The sequence below is a fragment of the Acanthochromis polyacanthus genome, chromosome 7 (assembly GCF_021347895.1).
Source record: "Acanthochromis polyacanthus isolate Apoly-LR-REF ecotype Palm Island chromosome 7, KAUST_Apoly_ChrSc, whole genome shotgun sequence".
In the NCBI taxonomy this organism is placed as follows: domain Eukaryota; kingdom Metazoa; phylum Chordata; class Actinopteri; family Pomacentridae; genus Acanthochromis; species Acanthochromis polyacanthus.
The window spans coordinates 9,721,292-9,734,451 of NC_067119.1; the positions used below are offsets into that span (position 1 = coordinate 9,721,292).

General features: G+C 40.3%; 1 protein-coding gene across 1 annotated transcript; it reads left to right on the forward strand.

Moving 5' to 3' along the window:
• The first annotated feature begins 10,631 nt into the window (after positions 1–10,631).
• si:dkey-174n20.1 (uncharacterized protein LOC796174 homolog) lies at positions 10,632–13,064 on the forward strand. Its single transcript, XM_022207130.2, has 4 exons — positions 10,632–11,056; positions 11,193–11,435; positions 11,873–12,175; positions 12,361–13,064. Exons 1-4 carry the CDS (start codon positions 10,993–10,995, stop codon positions 12,618–12,620), a joined length of 870 nt encoding a protein of 289 aa, XP_022062822.2. The 5' UTR covers positions 10,632–10,992; the 3' UTR covers positions 12,621–13,064.
• The last annotated feature ends 96 nt before the right edge of the window (positions 13,065–13,160 follow it).

Here is a 13,160-nt window from a genome sequence, read left to right on the forward strand (position 1 = left end):
CTAGATTTTGATGGGGCAATTGTTGAGTAGCAGGTTTTAATGAAGTCAATTTTTGTGGCTTTAGTTTATAATTCAGTAACCTGGTGTCTACCCTATATGTTCTTCAAATTGCTCCAATGTTGCAGTGTACTTAGCGTTTCTGTGGTTAAAAATGATTTTATCTGCATATGGAAAACCATCTACACCATTTTTTTTATTTCAACAAGTCCCTGATTGTTGATTGTTGTCATAGATGCCTATCAGTAACCCATCCATCCATTCTCTATACACCGCTTTATCCTCACTAGGGTCGTGGGGGTGCTGGAGCCTATCCCAGCTGACTTGGGCAAAGGCAGGGGACACCCTGGACAGGTCGCCAGTCTGTCACAGGGCTAGTGTAGTATGACTGGCCAGTCAGCTTTCTTGGAAGAAGTCATCCATCCATCCATCCATCCATTCTCTATATAGCGCTTTATCCTCACTAGGGTCGCGGGATGCTGACTCGGGCGAAGGCAGGGGACACCCTGGACAGGTCGCCAGTCTGTCGCAAGGCTACATATACAGACAAACAATCACACTCACATTCACACCTACGGGCAATTTTGATTAACCTCAGCATATTTTTGGACTGGGAAGCCGGAGTGCCCGGAGAAAACCCACGCATGCACAGGGAGAACATGTAAACTCCATGCAGAAAGATCCCAGGAAAGCTGGGAAGCGAACCAGGGATCTTCTTGCTGTTAGGCGAAAGTGCTAACCACTACTCCACTGTGCAGCCCCTATCAGTAATCTAAGTGTTTAAAATTTGCATCGTTATTGTTTATTTATATGTGCAGATGTGTCAGTGTTACTGTATTTCTCTTGAGTTGATCATTTTCCTTATTATGTTCCTTTGATTTCTCATTTTCTTCAGTGTTACAGCTTTTGTGTGCACATAAAAGGTTTGCAAATTTGCAAAACCCAAGTCCAAGCCAAAGGGAGTTCATACCCAGTTCCTCACCTGAGTGAAATGCCTAATTTCTTCCAGTACTTGTTTACATCACCAAGTAACACATTTGGATACCTAACAGCTAGTTTGGTGCACAATTAAATCATTTGCAGCTTCTTTCCTCACTGGAACTGCTTCTGCAAGGACTACATCTCAATACTCTGGCATTACGGTACGTAACTACATTGCCTTGCTCTGTCACAATCTGTTGTCCAATCAGAGCAGGCTGCACTTTTCAGAAGAGGAACCTGAAGAATGTTTCAGATAAGCTGAGAAGGCCGAGAGGCTGAAGCAATGTAGTCATGTGTTTTCTGAACATTAAAGCATGAAAACATATTCTTGTCAACCCCAAACATAAAGCTATAAATATGTAAATGCACATAATAAAGACTTTCATAGCTCTAACTCTTCAGTCTGATAAGGCAAAGCAAACAAAAATACAACGGGACTAATGAAACTAAAGTCTGGTGAAAGAGTTAGGACTGACTGTGTCCAGCTGTGATCCGGCAAATTGTTACACAGACCTCTGAATCTGACCTGTGAAGTCTATTCATCCTTGATCATTATCAAGAGGAAGTCTCTGTTTGCAGCTCTAACAAGGAAAGGATGGAAGAGTGGAGTGAAGCCATGAGGGGATGGAAGCCAAGTCAAGGGATTTTACGACAAGCCTCAAAATTCAATAAGTTTTATCTTAATCGTCAACTAATTTCAACTAATGTTACTACCACTACAACATAAACATGTTTTCTAGAAATGGGACTGTTTAACACAACACAACGGGACATAAAGCTTTAACCTGCTGTCATAAGCACATAACACTCAGCATTCAGTGGGAAATACCGCCACCTGATGGCAACACCGGGCAACTACAGCGATCCTCACTGTGAGTTCATGGTTGTGGTGATGACTGAAACCATTAGAGGGACCCAGGTGGTTCCAATTCACAAACACAAAGTCGATCCAATCCAGGTTCAGAAGTTTATAGCTGTGTTGCTAATGGTCTGCATGAGCAACTGAGAGCCGGGTTTATTTCATCTGTGCTTTCAAAGAGCCTGCATGAGAAGAAAAGGATTCACCAAGTCTTTCTCCATTTCGCGTGGAGGATTCTGCCAATTGCACTGAATGTAAAACATGTGAGGAGTGTATTAGCAAAAAGTAAGTTAGTTTCTATGGTGCTTTTCAAACAGCAGTCATGACCAACTGTGCTGCAAGTTAATAAAACAAAAATGAAAATCACGCAGAAAAAAACTCCAACAGGATGGCCAGAAAAACAAATGGTCTTGCCCATTTTAACCAAATTTTAAATTGGTGAAATAATGACATATGATGACAGCATATTACTTTTATAACTTCCTTAACCTCCCTGCAGTCACTGGTTTTATAATCCCTACACTGCAAGACTCAACAGGCTCATAGCTACAAAGCATTTGAGATACGCCATCCGTCACAAGGTAAATAGAATTATTTTGCAGATATGTTTTATTGCCATGTGGTAATTGGGCGGCCAGAGGCGACCGGTTTGAAGTCTCTTCCTGTTCGTGTTTAAAGGCATATAAAATTGGATAAAATTCATACGATCCTTTTCACAGAATCCATGTGTGCTACAGACTTGTTTGTTCTCTGGGTTTGATTTTTTAAAAACAAAACTCATGAATGTAATGCTATGTTGCAGCTGACTCACAAAATACAATATCAGCAAGACGAAGAAAGTTTTGAAACAGTGTTTTATGAGACAGAGAGTTATGCTGATATGTTTGTTTTGTTGAATTCTACAACCTACCTATATTGGAGTGTTGGTACCATTAGGAACTCGACAGATTAATTCATCCATTTGTGTGAGTTAAACTGGATTGGAAAGGTAAATATACTGGATAATGTATATAATGTATATAATATCACCTGGACTGCCTATCTGCCTATCTTGGAAGAAGTCATCCATCCATCCATCCATTCTCTATATAGCGCTTTATCCTCACTAGGGTCGCGGGATGCTGACTCGGGCAAAGGCAGGGGACACCCTGGACAGGTCGCCAGTCTGTCGCAGGGCTACATATACAGACAATCACACTCATATTCACACCTACGGGCAATTTAGAGTAACCAATCAACCTCAGCATATTTTTGGACTGTGGGAGGAAGCCGGAGTACCCGGAGAAAACCCACGCATGCACAGGGAGAACATGCAAACTCCATGCAGAAAGATCCCCGGCCCACCCCGGGATTCAAACCGGGATCTTTTCACTGCAAGGCGAGTGCAGCCCGAAGAAGTTATCCCCACTTTTAATAAATCCAGTAGAGTCTGGCGCACAGACAGAGAAATGTTCTATTAATGTTCAGTGAAGCCAAACAGTTGGGAAGGCAGGAGTTTTTAGACACTGTCAAAGCCGTTTTCTTTCCCTGACGATTGGCAAGAAGTCCAGTTTTCCTCGCTTTTTTTTTTTTGTCCTGTTGACTGCAAGACATTTCAAAGAAATTTTAATTTTCTATAGGCCTTTTTAAAATGCTACAATCCCCAAACCCAGGAAGATAAAACTTGTACTTACTGACCTTAAAGATTTAAGTACTTACTTTACCGCTGACACCGACAGGGCTGCAACACACCGAAGAGACAACACGATTGTACCATAATTATAGTCAGATCTACTGGTGCCTTAATGATGGAGCAGTGATATCCACAAGTCTATTAACTTTTTGACAAGTTTTTTGTCATCTTAACCTCCTGGCTTTGTATTATAGTTTAAATCCATCATATTAGTTAAGGCGTATAGTTGTTTTTCGTGTGAGAAATATGCAGCTTCAGAGCTGTCACCTCTTATGTGAATGTGTTCACAGCTAAGTGTGGAAACAGCGGGTTGACTTATCAAGTTGATAACCAGCTTCACGTGACCACTAAGCATGACTGCGGTTGTTTGACTTTGGTGAAGCCACAGAACAAAAACAGTTCCTGTGTATGTTGAGCCCAAGAAAACATAGCAGAAGGCACACACAGCTAGCATACCAACACAGTTGAGCACAGGATTGCTTAACTTCAGTCAATGTACTGGTTCGATTTGTTCCCTATTGGTTTTGCCACACAGTCTTGTATGCACAGGGTCTTGTATGCAAAACAATCATCCTCTGTTCTCACCTGCCACCATTGAGACACTGAGAGGAAAATCAAAACTCTCTTTTTACATACTCTTGTTTTTGACCGAACACAAGATCAAATGGAGAAAAGACACACACACATTTACTTTAGTTGTTTAGTTAATAGTGTACAGGTAAAGTTTCCTGTATATAACATGTTTTTCTGTAACCCCTTGATGCCTGAATTTATTTATAATTGCATGAAAATAATTAATTATTTGTGTTTTTGCTTTCAAATTGATGCTAAATTAAGTGGAGACTGCTAATTTGTCTATAGCAGATAGAATAGACATAGAATAATAATAACAGACATATAATAATGCAGGTTCCACTCCGACCGGTCCTACAAAAAACCACTACTTGCAAAAGGCTCCTCGGTACGTACTGAATGTGCACAAACCGGCAATGGTGGAATGCGTACGCTATCTCGTCTGTGGTCTGAATGCAAGTGGTATGATGCAAATTGGTGACGATCAGCGCTAAAGAGTTAATCTAATTGTCTAATGAATGCCACATCAAAACTCTAAAACTTTATTTGCTATTGATACGGCTATTGATTTGTCGTAGTTATTAAATATGAGAGTTCCAAATTTTTTGTTTAACATACATTATGAGACTGTGATTATATTAGCATTATTTATATTCAGTCAACTGAAGGTGGTACCACAGTTTTTAAATGAGACTAATTTAGGGAGACTGATTTAATAACCTGGGTATAGACGGGCTGCTCTTCTGTCCAGTTGCTCTGCTGGAGTGTGCAGGAAGTAGCCTGATAGCAGATGAAGCTCAGTGTGTTCCCCTCCAGGTACTATGTCCCATTCTTCATTCCACTCCTGGGGGTGGGAGGCCAGCCACTAGCGAATAACAACACACTAAAAATAATCAATATTAAAACTATCACATTTTCTGATATAGTTAAAATCAAATATTTTCAAAATATATGCTTATATTTTAACATAGATAACTTTTCAACATAAAGCTTCCACTTCATTAGTGTTTTTATTCCATGATGTGACTGTGGTACACACCAGCTTCTAACCACACACATGCTAGCTCTTACTGTAATAACAAACAGTAAACATGCAATCACCCACAAATTATGCAGTTGCCCTGTGGAATTAATCCAAACAAAACAGAAACAAATATGTTACCATGTTTTTGCATCACAGTACAAAAGATGATAAATAAAAGGGCAGAAGTTAATTGTGCTTCATGTGGTACCTGCTCCAGGGCTTCCATTAGGGCCTGATAATTCTGGCTCGCTCTGACTGTGGTGTTTTGGATTGCCAGGCTCTGTGTGGTCAGGGTGGGGAACATATTTAGAGAACTGTGTTCCTTCTACGAAGCACATCATCAACATGTCTGCAACCAAAAGAGTCATCAGGTCTCGTAGAGGCAGGATCAAAAGCAGGGTCACAGCTTGGTCAGAATCCAAAAAGTGCCTTGATTTGTATGTGAAAAAGAGACAATAGATGTTCACTGAGGATTTATATGAATGTACAGAACTCTAGTTCACCTGAACAACCATTATGGATTTGTGGATTGAAAAGCAAAGTTTCAGCCGCAATATTAAAGCCACTAACAGTCGACAAATAACACTGATCATCTCTGTCCAGTATAGTGTTCTGTTGGGAACCTTTGGGTCCTGACATTCATATGGATGTTACTTTGACATTCCATGTTCTGTCATCTGTTATTACACTACACTTTCTGATGTTTTAGGTTTTAATTATGGTATCAGTATCAACACATTTACTCAGATATTGTACTTAATACATGATTTTGGTATTGTCACAACACTAACTACTATAGATGTCAATGCAGCTACACTCGGTAGGGTTCACACATTGATCTACTCCAATTTTATCAGTTTAAATAATACCTAACTGGTGGCTATGCAGCTAAGCAGAGGCAAGCCCCAATTACCAAAATTAATCAAGTAATATACAATAATAATTTCAATGACTAATATTTCATGAGATTACTGCCCAAAGACCTTATTGCCATCTTTCCCTGGTGCAAAAGAAGAATGAACATAAAGCAGGTTAACAGAGAGGAGTCAGGAGTGTCTAAAGCTTCCCAATATCTAGGTTCATCTTTCCTCAGTGAACTGCAGGATCTCTTGTTTCGTCAGCGCATAAGGATGGTTTTCTGCTTGAGAAGCCTTCGATGAGAGTGATGTGACTCTGGCCAAGATACCTCAAGAGTAAATCCAAATATCACATTGTTAAGGATGCATTAAATACTCTGAAGTCACTATCGATTTTATCACTCCTTAGAAATGTCAAAACAGATGTTTGATTTTACTGATCGAACCAGGGGAATATTGATGACATCTGGCCATTTACAGCCACTAATGTTTTGTGTAAGACCTTAAGGGAGACTCTAATTAAGCTAAAACGTGTTCTTCTTCACCGCATCAGACCCTGAAAGATTTGAGTGAAAAACAAAAGGGAATTTTTAAAAAAAATAGGGTGTCATTTTACATTTCACTCACACAAGGACCGGACATGACTTCCTCTCACCATTGTGGGCTTTAACCCAATAATCTCTCCACCAGTTTCAGGGTAATTTCACTACTTTTATCTCTCATCTTCATAGTATACATCACATGTTAGCCTTCATATTAAGTAAAACATATATTATGTATTGTGGAATTATGTTTTTTCATGTATGTCACCAAAAAAATTCCGGCAGTAGAGATTTTTTTTTTCTAATTATGGACAGGGTCGGAATGGACTGGTCCCGTGCTGTCAGCCTGGCTACATATGGTGCACCATCAGTGATCGGGAAAAAGGCGGGTGTTGTGGCAAAGTTTAAAGACAAAGTCAAAGCCGCAAATGGAGGGAGTTGGTTTTGGACATTCCACTGTATTTTGCATCAGGAGGCGTTATGCAGTAAGTCGTTAAAAATGAATCACGTCATTGAGGTGATTGTCCGAACTGTAAATTTCGTCCGAGCCGTCATCAGTTTGACTGCCTTCTCAGTGACAGTAACATCACCCATGGCCTGCCGTACCACACTGAAGTAAGGTGGCTAAGCTGAGGTGCTGTGCTAAAGCGCTTCTTTGATCTTCGTGGGACATCGGACAGTTCACAGAGAAAAAAGGTAAACCTGTTGTGGAATTATAAAGCCCACAATGGCTGCGGGACCTTGCCTTTATAGTTGATGTTACAGAGCACTTGAATAATCTGAACAAAATGTTACAAGGGCACAAAAAAAATATCATCCAGTGTTACGACAGCATATGTGCATTCAAGTTGAAGCTCGAATTGTGAGAGACGCAGCTTGCAAGCGGTGACGCTGCTCATTCCCCCTGTTTAAGAGATGTATGCGCAGCCAGCGTCAATGCTGACATGAGCTAGTACAAAGACAAGATGACGGGATTGCTGTGGGAGTTTGAGAAACAATTTCAGGTCTTTCGCTCACCATTCACAGTCGAAGCTTCTGACGTGCCCTCTGACATGCAACTTGAAATAATCGATTTGCAGTGTGATGTAGAACTGATGGACAGATTTGTCTCTGTGGGCTTGGAAATACGGTGGCCGAGACCCGCCATCGCTGCAAATAAAACAAACGCTGCAAATAAAAAGAAACGCCGCTGCAAATAAAAAGAAACGCTGCAAATAAAAAGCCACAACGGAAGTGGATTACTGAGGATTATTTTGCCGATACACCGGTGTGAGAAGAAGAAGACGAAGAAGAAACAAGAACAGGAGTAAGACTTGAAAAACGAACGAGAAAGTAAGTGAAAATGTTAGTGTTTAATGTCACTACGTCTAATTTTTAATGTGTTATCTGGTTAGGCCATGTAGCCCCAGGTTTGAAGTTGAACTGGAGGATGCCGGTGTGTTGTTCGCCGTCAGTTGTTTCCACCCGGATGTGTTTTCGTTCCGGACTCATTCATTCTGTCCGCTCGGGCGGACGGGCGCCGGCGGCGAAGGATGGTTCGCCCGGGGCGCAAATCTAGCCAGGACCGAATCTGTGTGTTTTTCTGGGGTAGACACTGCTCTGGAGTGAGAGCGTGCAGTGGTACATGTTACTGTGTTTTGCTGCATATTGGAGTAAAGTTACTAAACTCGATTGTCCTCTCGTTAGCCGAAGCTAACAACACACCGGCATCCTCCAGTTCAACTTCAAACCTTCAAACCCGGGGCTTCATGGCCTAACCAGATAACACATTAAAAACTAGAAAAGCACTCTGAGAGCGCAGACCTCCGCCAGGCCATCTGTCTGTCTATCTGTTTAGACAGATAGACCTTTTGAAGGATTTTGTACAATTGAAGGCCATCTCAATTGTACAGAGTCCTTCAAAAAAATCCTGGATCCAGACGGTGATCCGGATTACCTCCAAAATCTAATCGATTGTTACTTTTGCTCTTCCGGACATTCTGTAAAAAAAATGGTGAAAATCCGTCCATAACTTTTTGAGTTATGCTGAAGACAAACAGACAAACTCCGATGATTACGTAACCTCCTGGCGGAGGTAATTAGACGTAGTGACATTAAACACTGACATTTTCACTTACTTTCTCGTTCGTTTTCCAAGTCGTACTCCTTGTTTCTTCTTCTACTTCGTCTTCTTCTTCTCACACCGGTGTATCGGCAAAAATAATCCCCAGTAATCCACTAACTTTCGTTGTGGCTTTTTTATTTGCAGCAGCGTTTGTTTTTGTTTGCAGCGTTTCTTTTTTATTTGCAGCGGTGTTTCTTTTTATTTGCAGCGTTTCTTTTTTATTTGCAACGGTGTTTCTTTTTATTTGCAGCGTTTCTTTTTTATTTGCAGCGGTGTTTCTTTTTATTTGCAGCGTTTCTTTTTATTTGCAGCGGTGTTTCTTTTTATTTGCAGCGTTTGTTTTATTTGCAGCGATGGCGGGTCTCGGCCACCGTATGGAAACATTTGATCAGCATCTCCTTCCAGGCTACCCTAAATTAACAGCACTGGCTGCAAAAATGTTGTGCACGTTTGGGACGACCTATTTTTGTGAGCAAGTTGTCTCAGTAATGCACATTAATAAAACAAAACTGTGTACAAAGCTCACACATAAGCACTTAACTGACATGCTGAAGTTAGCTACTGCTCAGGACATGATGCCTGATACTGATGCACTTGTGCAGGCTACAAGATGTCAAGTTTCAGGAGCAAATACGAAGCAAGAATAAATCCTGTAAAATGCTGCTTTAAACATTCTTGCCCTAGGAAATAAACAGTTGCTAAATGAAAACTTGCTGTAGTAAATACTGTGAAATTCAATGTTGGTCATCGGATTCACTACTAAAGTGTTTGGTTGAGTGGAATATTATTTCTAATGGATGCATCCATGTTATGTATGTAGTTTTTTATGTAAATTTTACACATAAACAAGGTAGGTGATAACTTTACTTTCTTAACTGTCTGTATAAAATAGCTGCTACTGAAGATTTAAAGGTGTGCAAAGTTAATTTAGGTGTTCACAATTACTTTCCAGATGTGGAAAACAGACTTGAAAAAATTTCTATATCTTGATAAGTTTGATTTTTTTTTTTTTAATTCCAGGACTATGTTTTCAAGTTACACATACCTGTGACTAAATATGTTGTGCCATTGGACAATCACTGTGATCAGTTGTAATGCACAATGCACACAAATAAATGTAAAACTGAGTCCTAGTGTTGTTGAAATTGCACTTACTCTAATCTCTGGTTGTTTCTAATATAATTTTTAAAAGGACAGTTCATTACATATAAAGATTTTTCTGATATACTTATCCTTTGCACTAAAATGTCGGAAAAACTTAGACATATTGTTACTTCTCGGTAATTATGCTATAAGTTTACTGGTCCGGCCCCTTTGAGATCAAATTAGGCCGTATCCGGCCCCTGGACCAAAATGAGTTTGACACCCCTGCTCTAATACGTCACCACACTTTCACCTGCATGTTTGACAATGACAAACTTACTGTTCTTAAAGCTCTCAAAATACTTCAGCAATGAAGTCAGAAAACTGCAACTAGTTCCCTGAAAGTTACCATTTGCATTGTCATGCTGTATGTTTCATGTGTCCAATTATTACAAAATAAATGCAGTCTACAGAATACCATTGAAAGTGACTTACTTGGTGTTGTAGATGAGGAAGTACGAATTCCACAGAAGAAAATGTCTCAAGTTTGCTCCAGTGTTTATCTGAGAGAACAAAATAACACTTTGTTTACATTTTTCAATGTCCTACACCATTCTTCCTGAAAACTCAGCGTAATTTTTCCGCAAAAACTACAGTCTATGCTTGTAAATCGCCCCAAAACTCATTAAAATCAAGAAACTAACCTGACCACATGAGCTTAGTTTAGGTGATTAACTGCCATTTACGAACTAACAGAAACGTAGGGCAGTATTTTTTACTTTCAGAAACCTCACCGGATAAAATTGTATGTTTTGAGCGAACTGTCGCAGTTCTCATGTAATTTTCAACTATTTTTTAATTCAGGACCGAGCTTTTAACAACTGTTTTGAAGATATACTGGAAATATCGTCTCGCGAGACTTTGCGGTGTTTTTGGATTCGGCGCATGCGCCTATCATATTACTTCCGTATCAACCTGCAAAAATTACTCGAAATGATTTATTACGGCAGATTGCAGGATTAAAGTAACTAATTGTCCGTTCCCCTGTTTGATTCGGACCGCCTCCACTTCGTCGCGTTTGTGTAAAAGCACTAGAATGTTAGCATTAGAAGGAAAAAATAAGAAAGAATCATGTGTCTCAGAGATGTAGCTAGCATGCTAAGGAGCTAGCATAGCCAGCAGCAGCATCATCATTAGGTGCTGAAGATACGGACTGTAGTTTTGGAGGTGGCACACATCTAGAAATGTATGTTCTCTACACAATTCTCGCTTCTTTGGGATTTTTTTCGTTTTGAAATGGATGAAAAAGCGGAAGTATTGCACCGACCTGAAAAGACTTGATGGCAAAACAGTTCTTATTACAGGTAATGAAACACGTCGGTGGAATTCCCTGTATAGATCAGTGCGGTATGACTTAATAGACTTAAAATGCTGATATTTTGCTGTCATCTTCAAGTTATAAGCCTCACTTAAACATGAATTTACATTTTTTTTCTTCAGGTGGAAATTCTGGCGTTGGCAAGGACACAGCTGTTTCCATGGCAATGAGAGGAGCCCGTGTCATTATCGCTTGCAGAGACCTGGACAAGGCAGAGAAGGCTGTGAGGGAGATCAAGTTTAAAAGCCACAGTCTGAATGTCTTTCACATGGAGCTGGATCTGGCCAACCTGCGCTCTGTGAGGGAATTCTGTAAGAACTTTGTCCAGAAGGAGAAGAGACTGGACATCCTGATCAATAATGCAGGTGAGGATGTGCACCACATTTACGTGGTTTGATACACGAAATATCACCAAAAAATAAGAGGAAGTTGTTTTATTCTACCACAGTCTTCAGGGCAGGTAACATTGCACAGATTTGTTTATCCATATCTGAATCAAAGGCTACAGGGTGCTGTGTTTTGAGCAGACACTGGATCAGAATTGATCCACAGAAATATCTGCAGTCAGAACAGAATCCACTCAATAAGTGGTCAGAAGCAAAAGGAATAATCAGTCATTAGATGGACAGTTTACTTCTACACAGTGAGTGTTCCAGTTAAACACCTGCATGCACCAGAACACACTCTGACCAAAAACCACATCTGATCATGAAAACGCAGCATCAGCCTAAAGCATATGCTTCTTTTTTTCTCCATCTCATTGTCTTTGCCATCTTTCTTTACCTGAATGTTGCTTCTCCAGCGATGCCCGGCGTCCTTGACTGTACAGACGACAACTTCAGCATGTGTTTTGGCGTCAATCACTTGGGCCACTTCCTTCTAACCAACCTGCTTTTGCCTCGGCTGAAGGAATGTGCTCCCAGCCGAGTGGTGACTCTCACATGCTCCAGCTACAAATACCAGAAGCTGGACTTCCAGGACCTCAACTACAACCTGCTGCCCTTCTTCACCTACTGCCGCAGCAAGCTGGCTAACATCTACTTCAGTCAGGAACTGGCCCGCATCACCCAAGGGAAAGGAGTGACATCCTATGCAGTGCACCCTGGTAAAGGAAAAATAGTTCAGCATGAATGTGAAGGCTTGAGTTGAATTTCTATAAAACTGAAGGAGGATAAATAATGATATATGTGTGTTTGTAGAAACTTCTAGTAAATCAAAATATTCAGTTTTATGACAATACACAGTTGAAAGTTTGATATTTGTCCTGCTATCCCTGCTTCTAAACTCCAGGTTTTGTCCAGAGTGGCTGGACCTGCCACTACTCGGTCCTGTTCCGGATGCTGATGCAGGTGATCATGTGGATGTTTTTTGTGTCGTCTGAGATTGGAGCTCAGACTGTCATCTACTGCGCTGTGTCAGATGAAGCCGCCAAACACAGCGGGGGTTACTTCGTTGACTGCCGACCCGCCACTCTGCGTCCTTTTGCAAGAGACGCTGGTGTGGCCAAAAAACTATGGGAGGCCAGTGAGAGGCTGGTTAAACTGGTTTAATCATCTCCACCCTGGTGGCCCCAGTACCAGGAATAAGCTCTATCTGTTACTGAGGCAACCTGCTGCTACTTGACAAGATTTCTGAGTGTTGCACATTTAGTGGAGACTCAGTCTAGTTCTACTGCGATTTAAATGAATGTAGCATCCATTGTGCTTCATTTGTTTTCAGTTAAATCTGGTAGAGTTGTAGTTAAAAAAAATACAACTGATTCAGTAACAGCAATGTGTATTGACTGTTATAAGGTTGCTATAATACTTCTCCCCATTTTATTTATATATTGATGTAAACTTTTGTTATCTAATGTTTTGTTATATGCAGATTTAAATATTTCATTGATGCATTTGTGTATTTTAAGAGAAATGCTATTCTTGACATTTCACAACTCAGCACAAATTCATTTTTCTCTGCATGAATGAAAGAGTTACTAAAAGGCTACAAGAGTACAGTGTTTTTTGCATTTTTTTTTTGCATATTTCGTTGTACCATTTGGCACAATGACAATAAAGCTTTCTGATTCTAAAAAAAAAAACAAAAAACAG

Bases quoted from the DNA above. Each gene is read 5' to 3' on its own strand.
- si:dkey-174n20.1 (XM_022207130.2), top strand. From the start codon at position 10,993: ATGAAAAAGCGGAAGTATTGCACCGACCTGAAAAGACTTGATGGCAAA. The intron at 11,057-11,192 runs GTAATGAAACAC...TTTTTTCTTCAG, and splicing joins CAAAACAGTTCTTATTACAG to GTGGAAATTCTGGCGTTGGC. The intron at 11,436-11,872 runs GTGAGGATGTGC...TTGCTTCTCCAG, and splicing joins CATCCTGATCAATAATGCAG to CGATGCCCGGCGTCCTTGAC.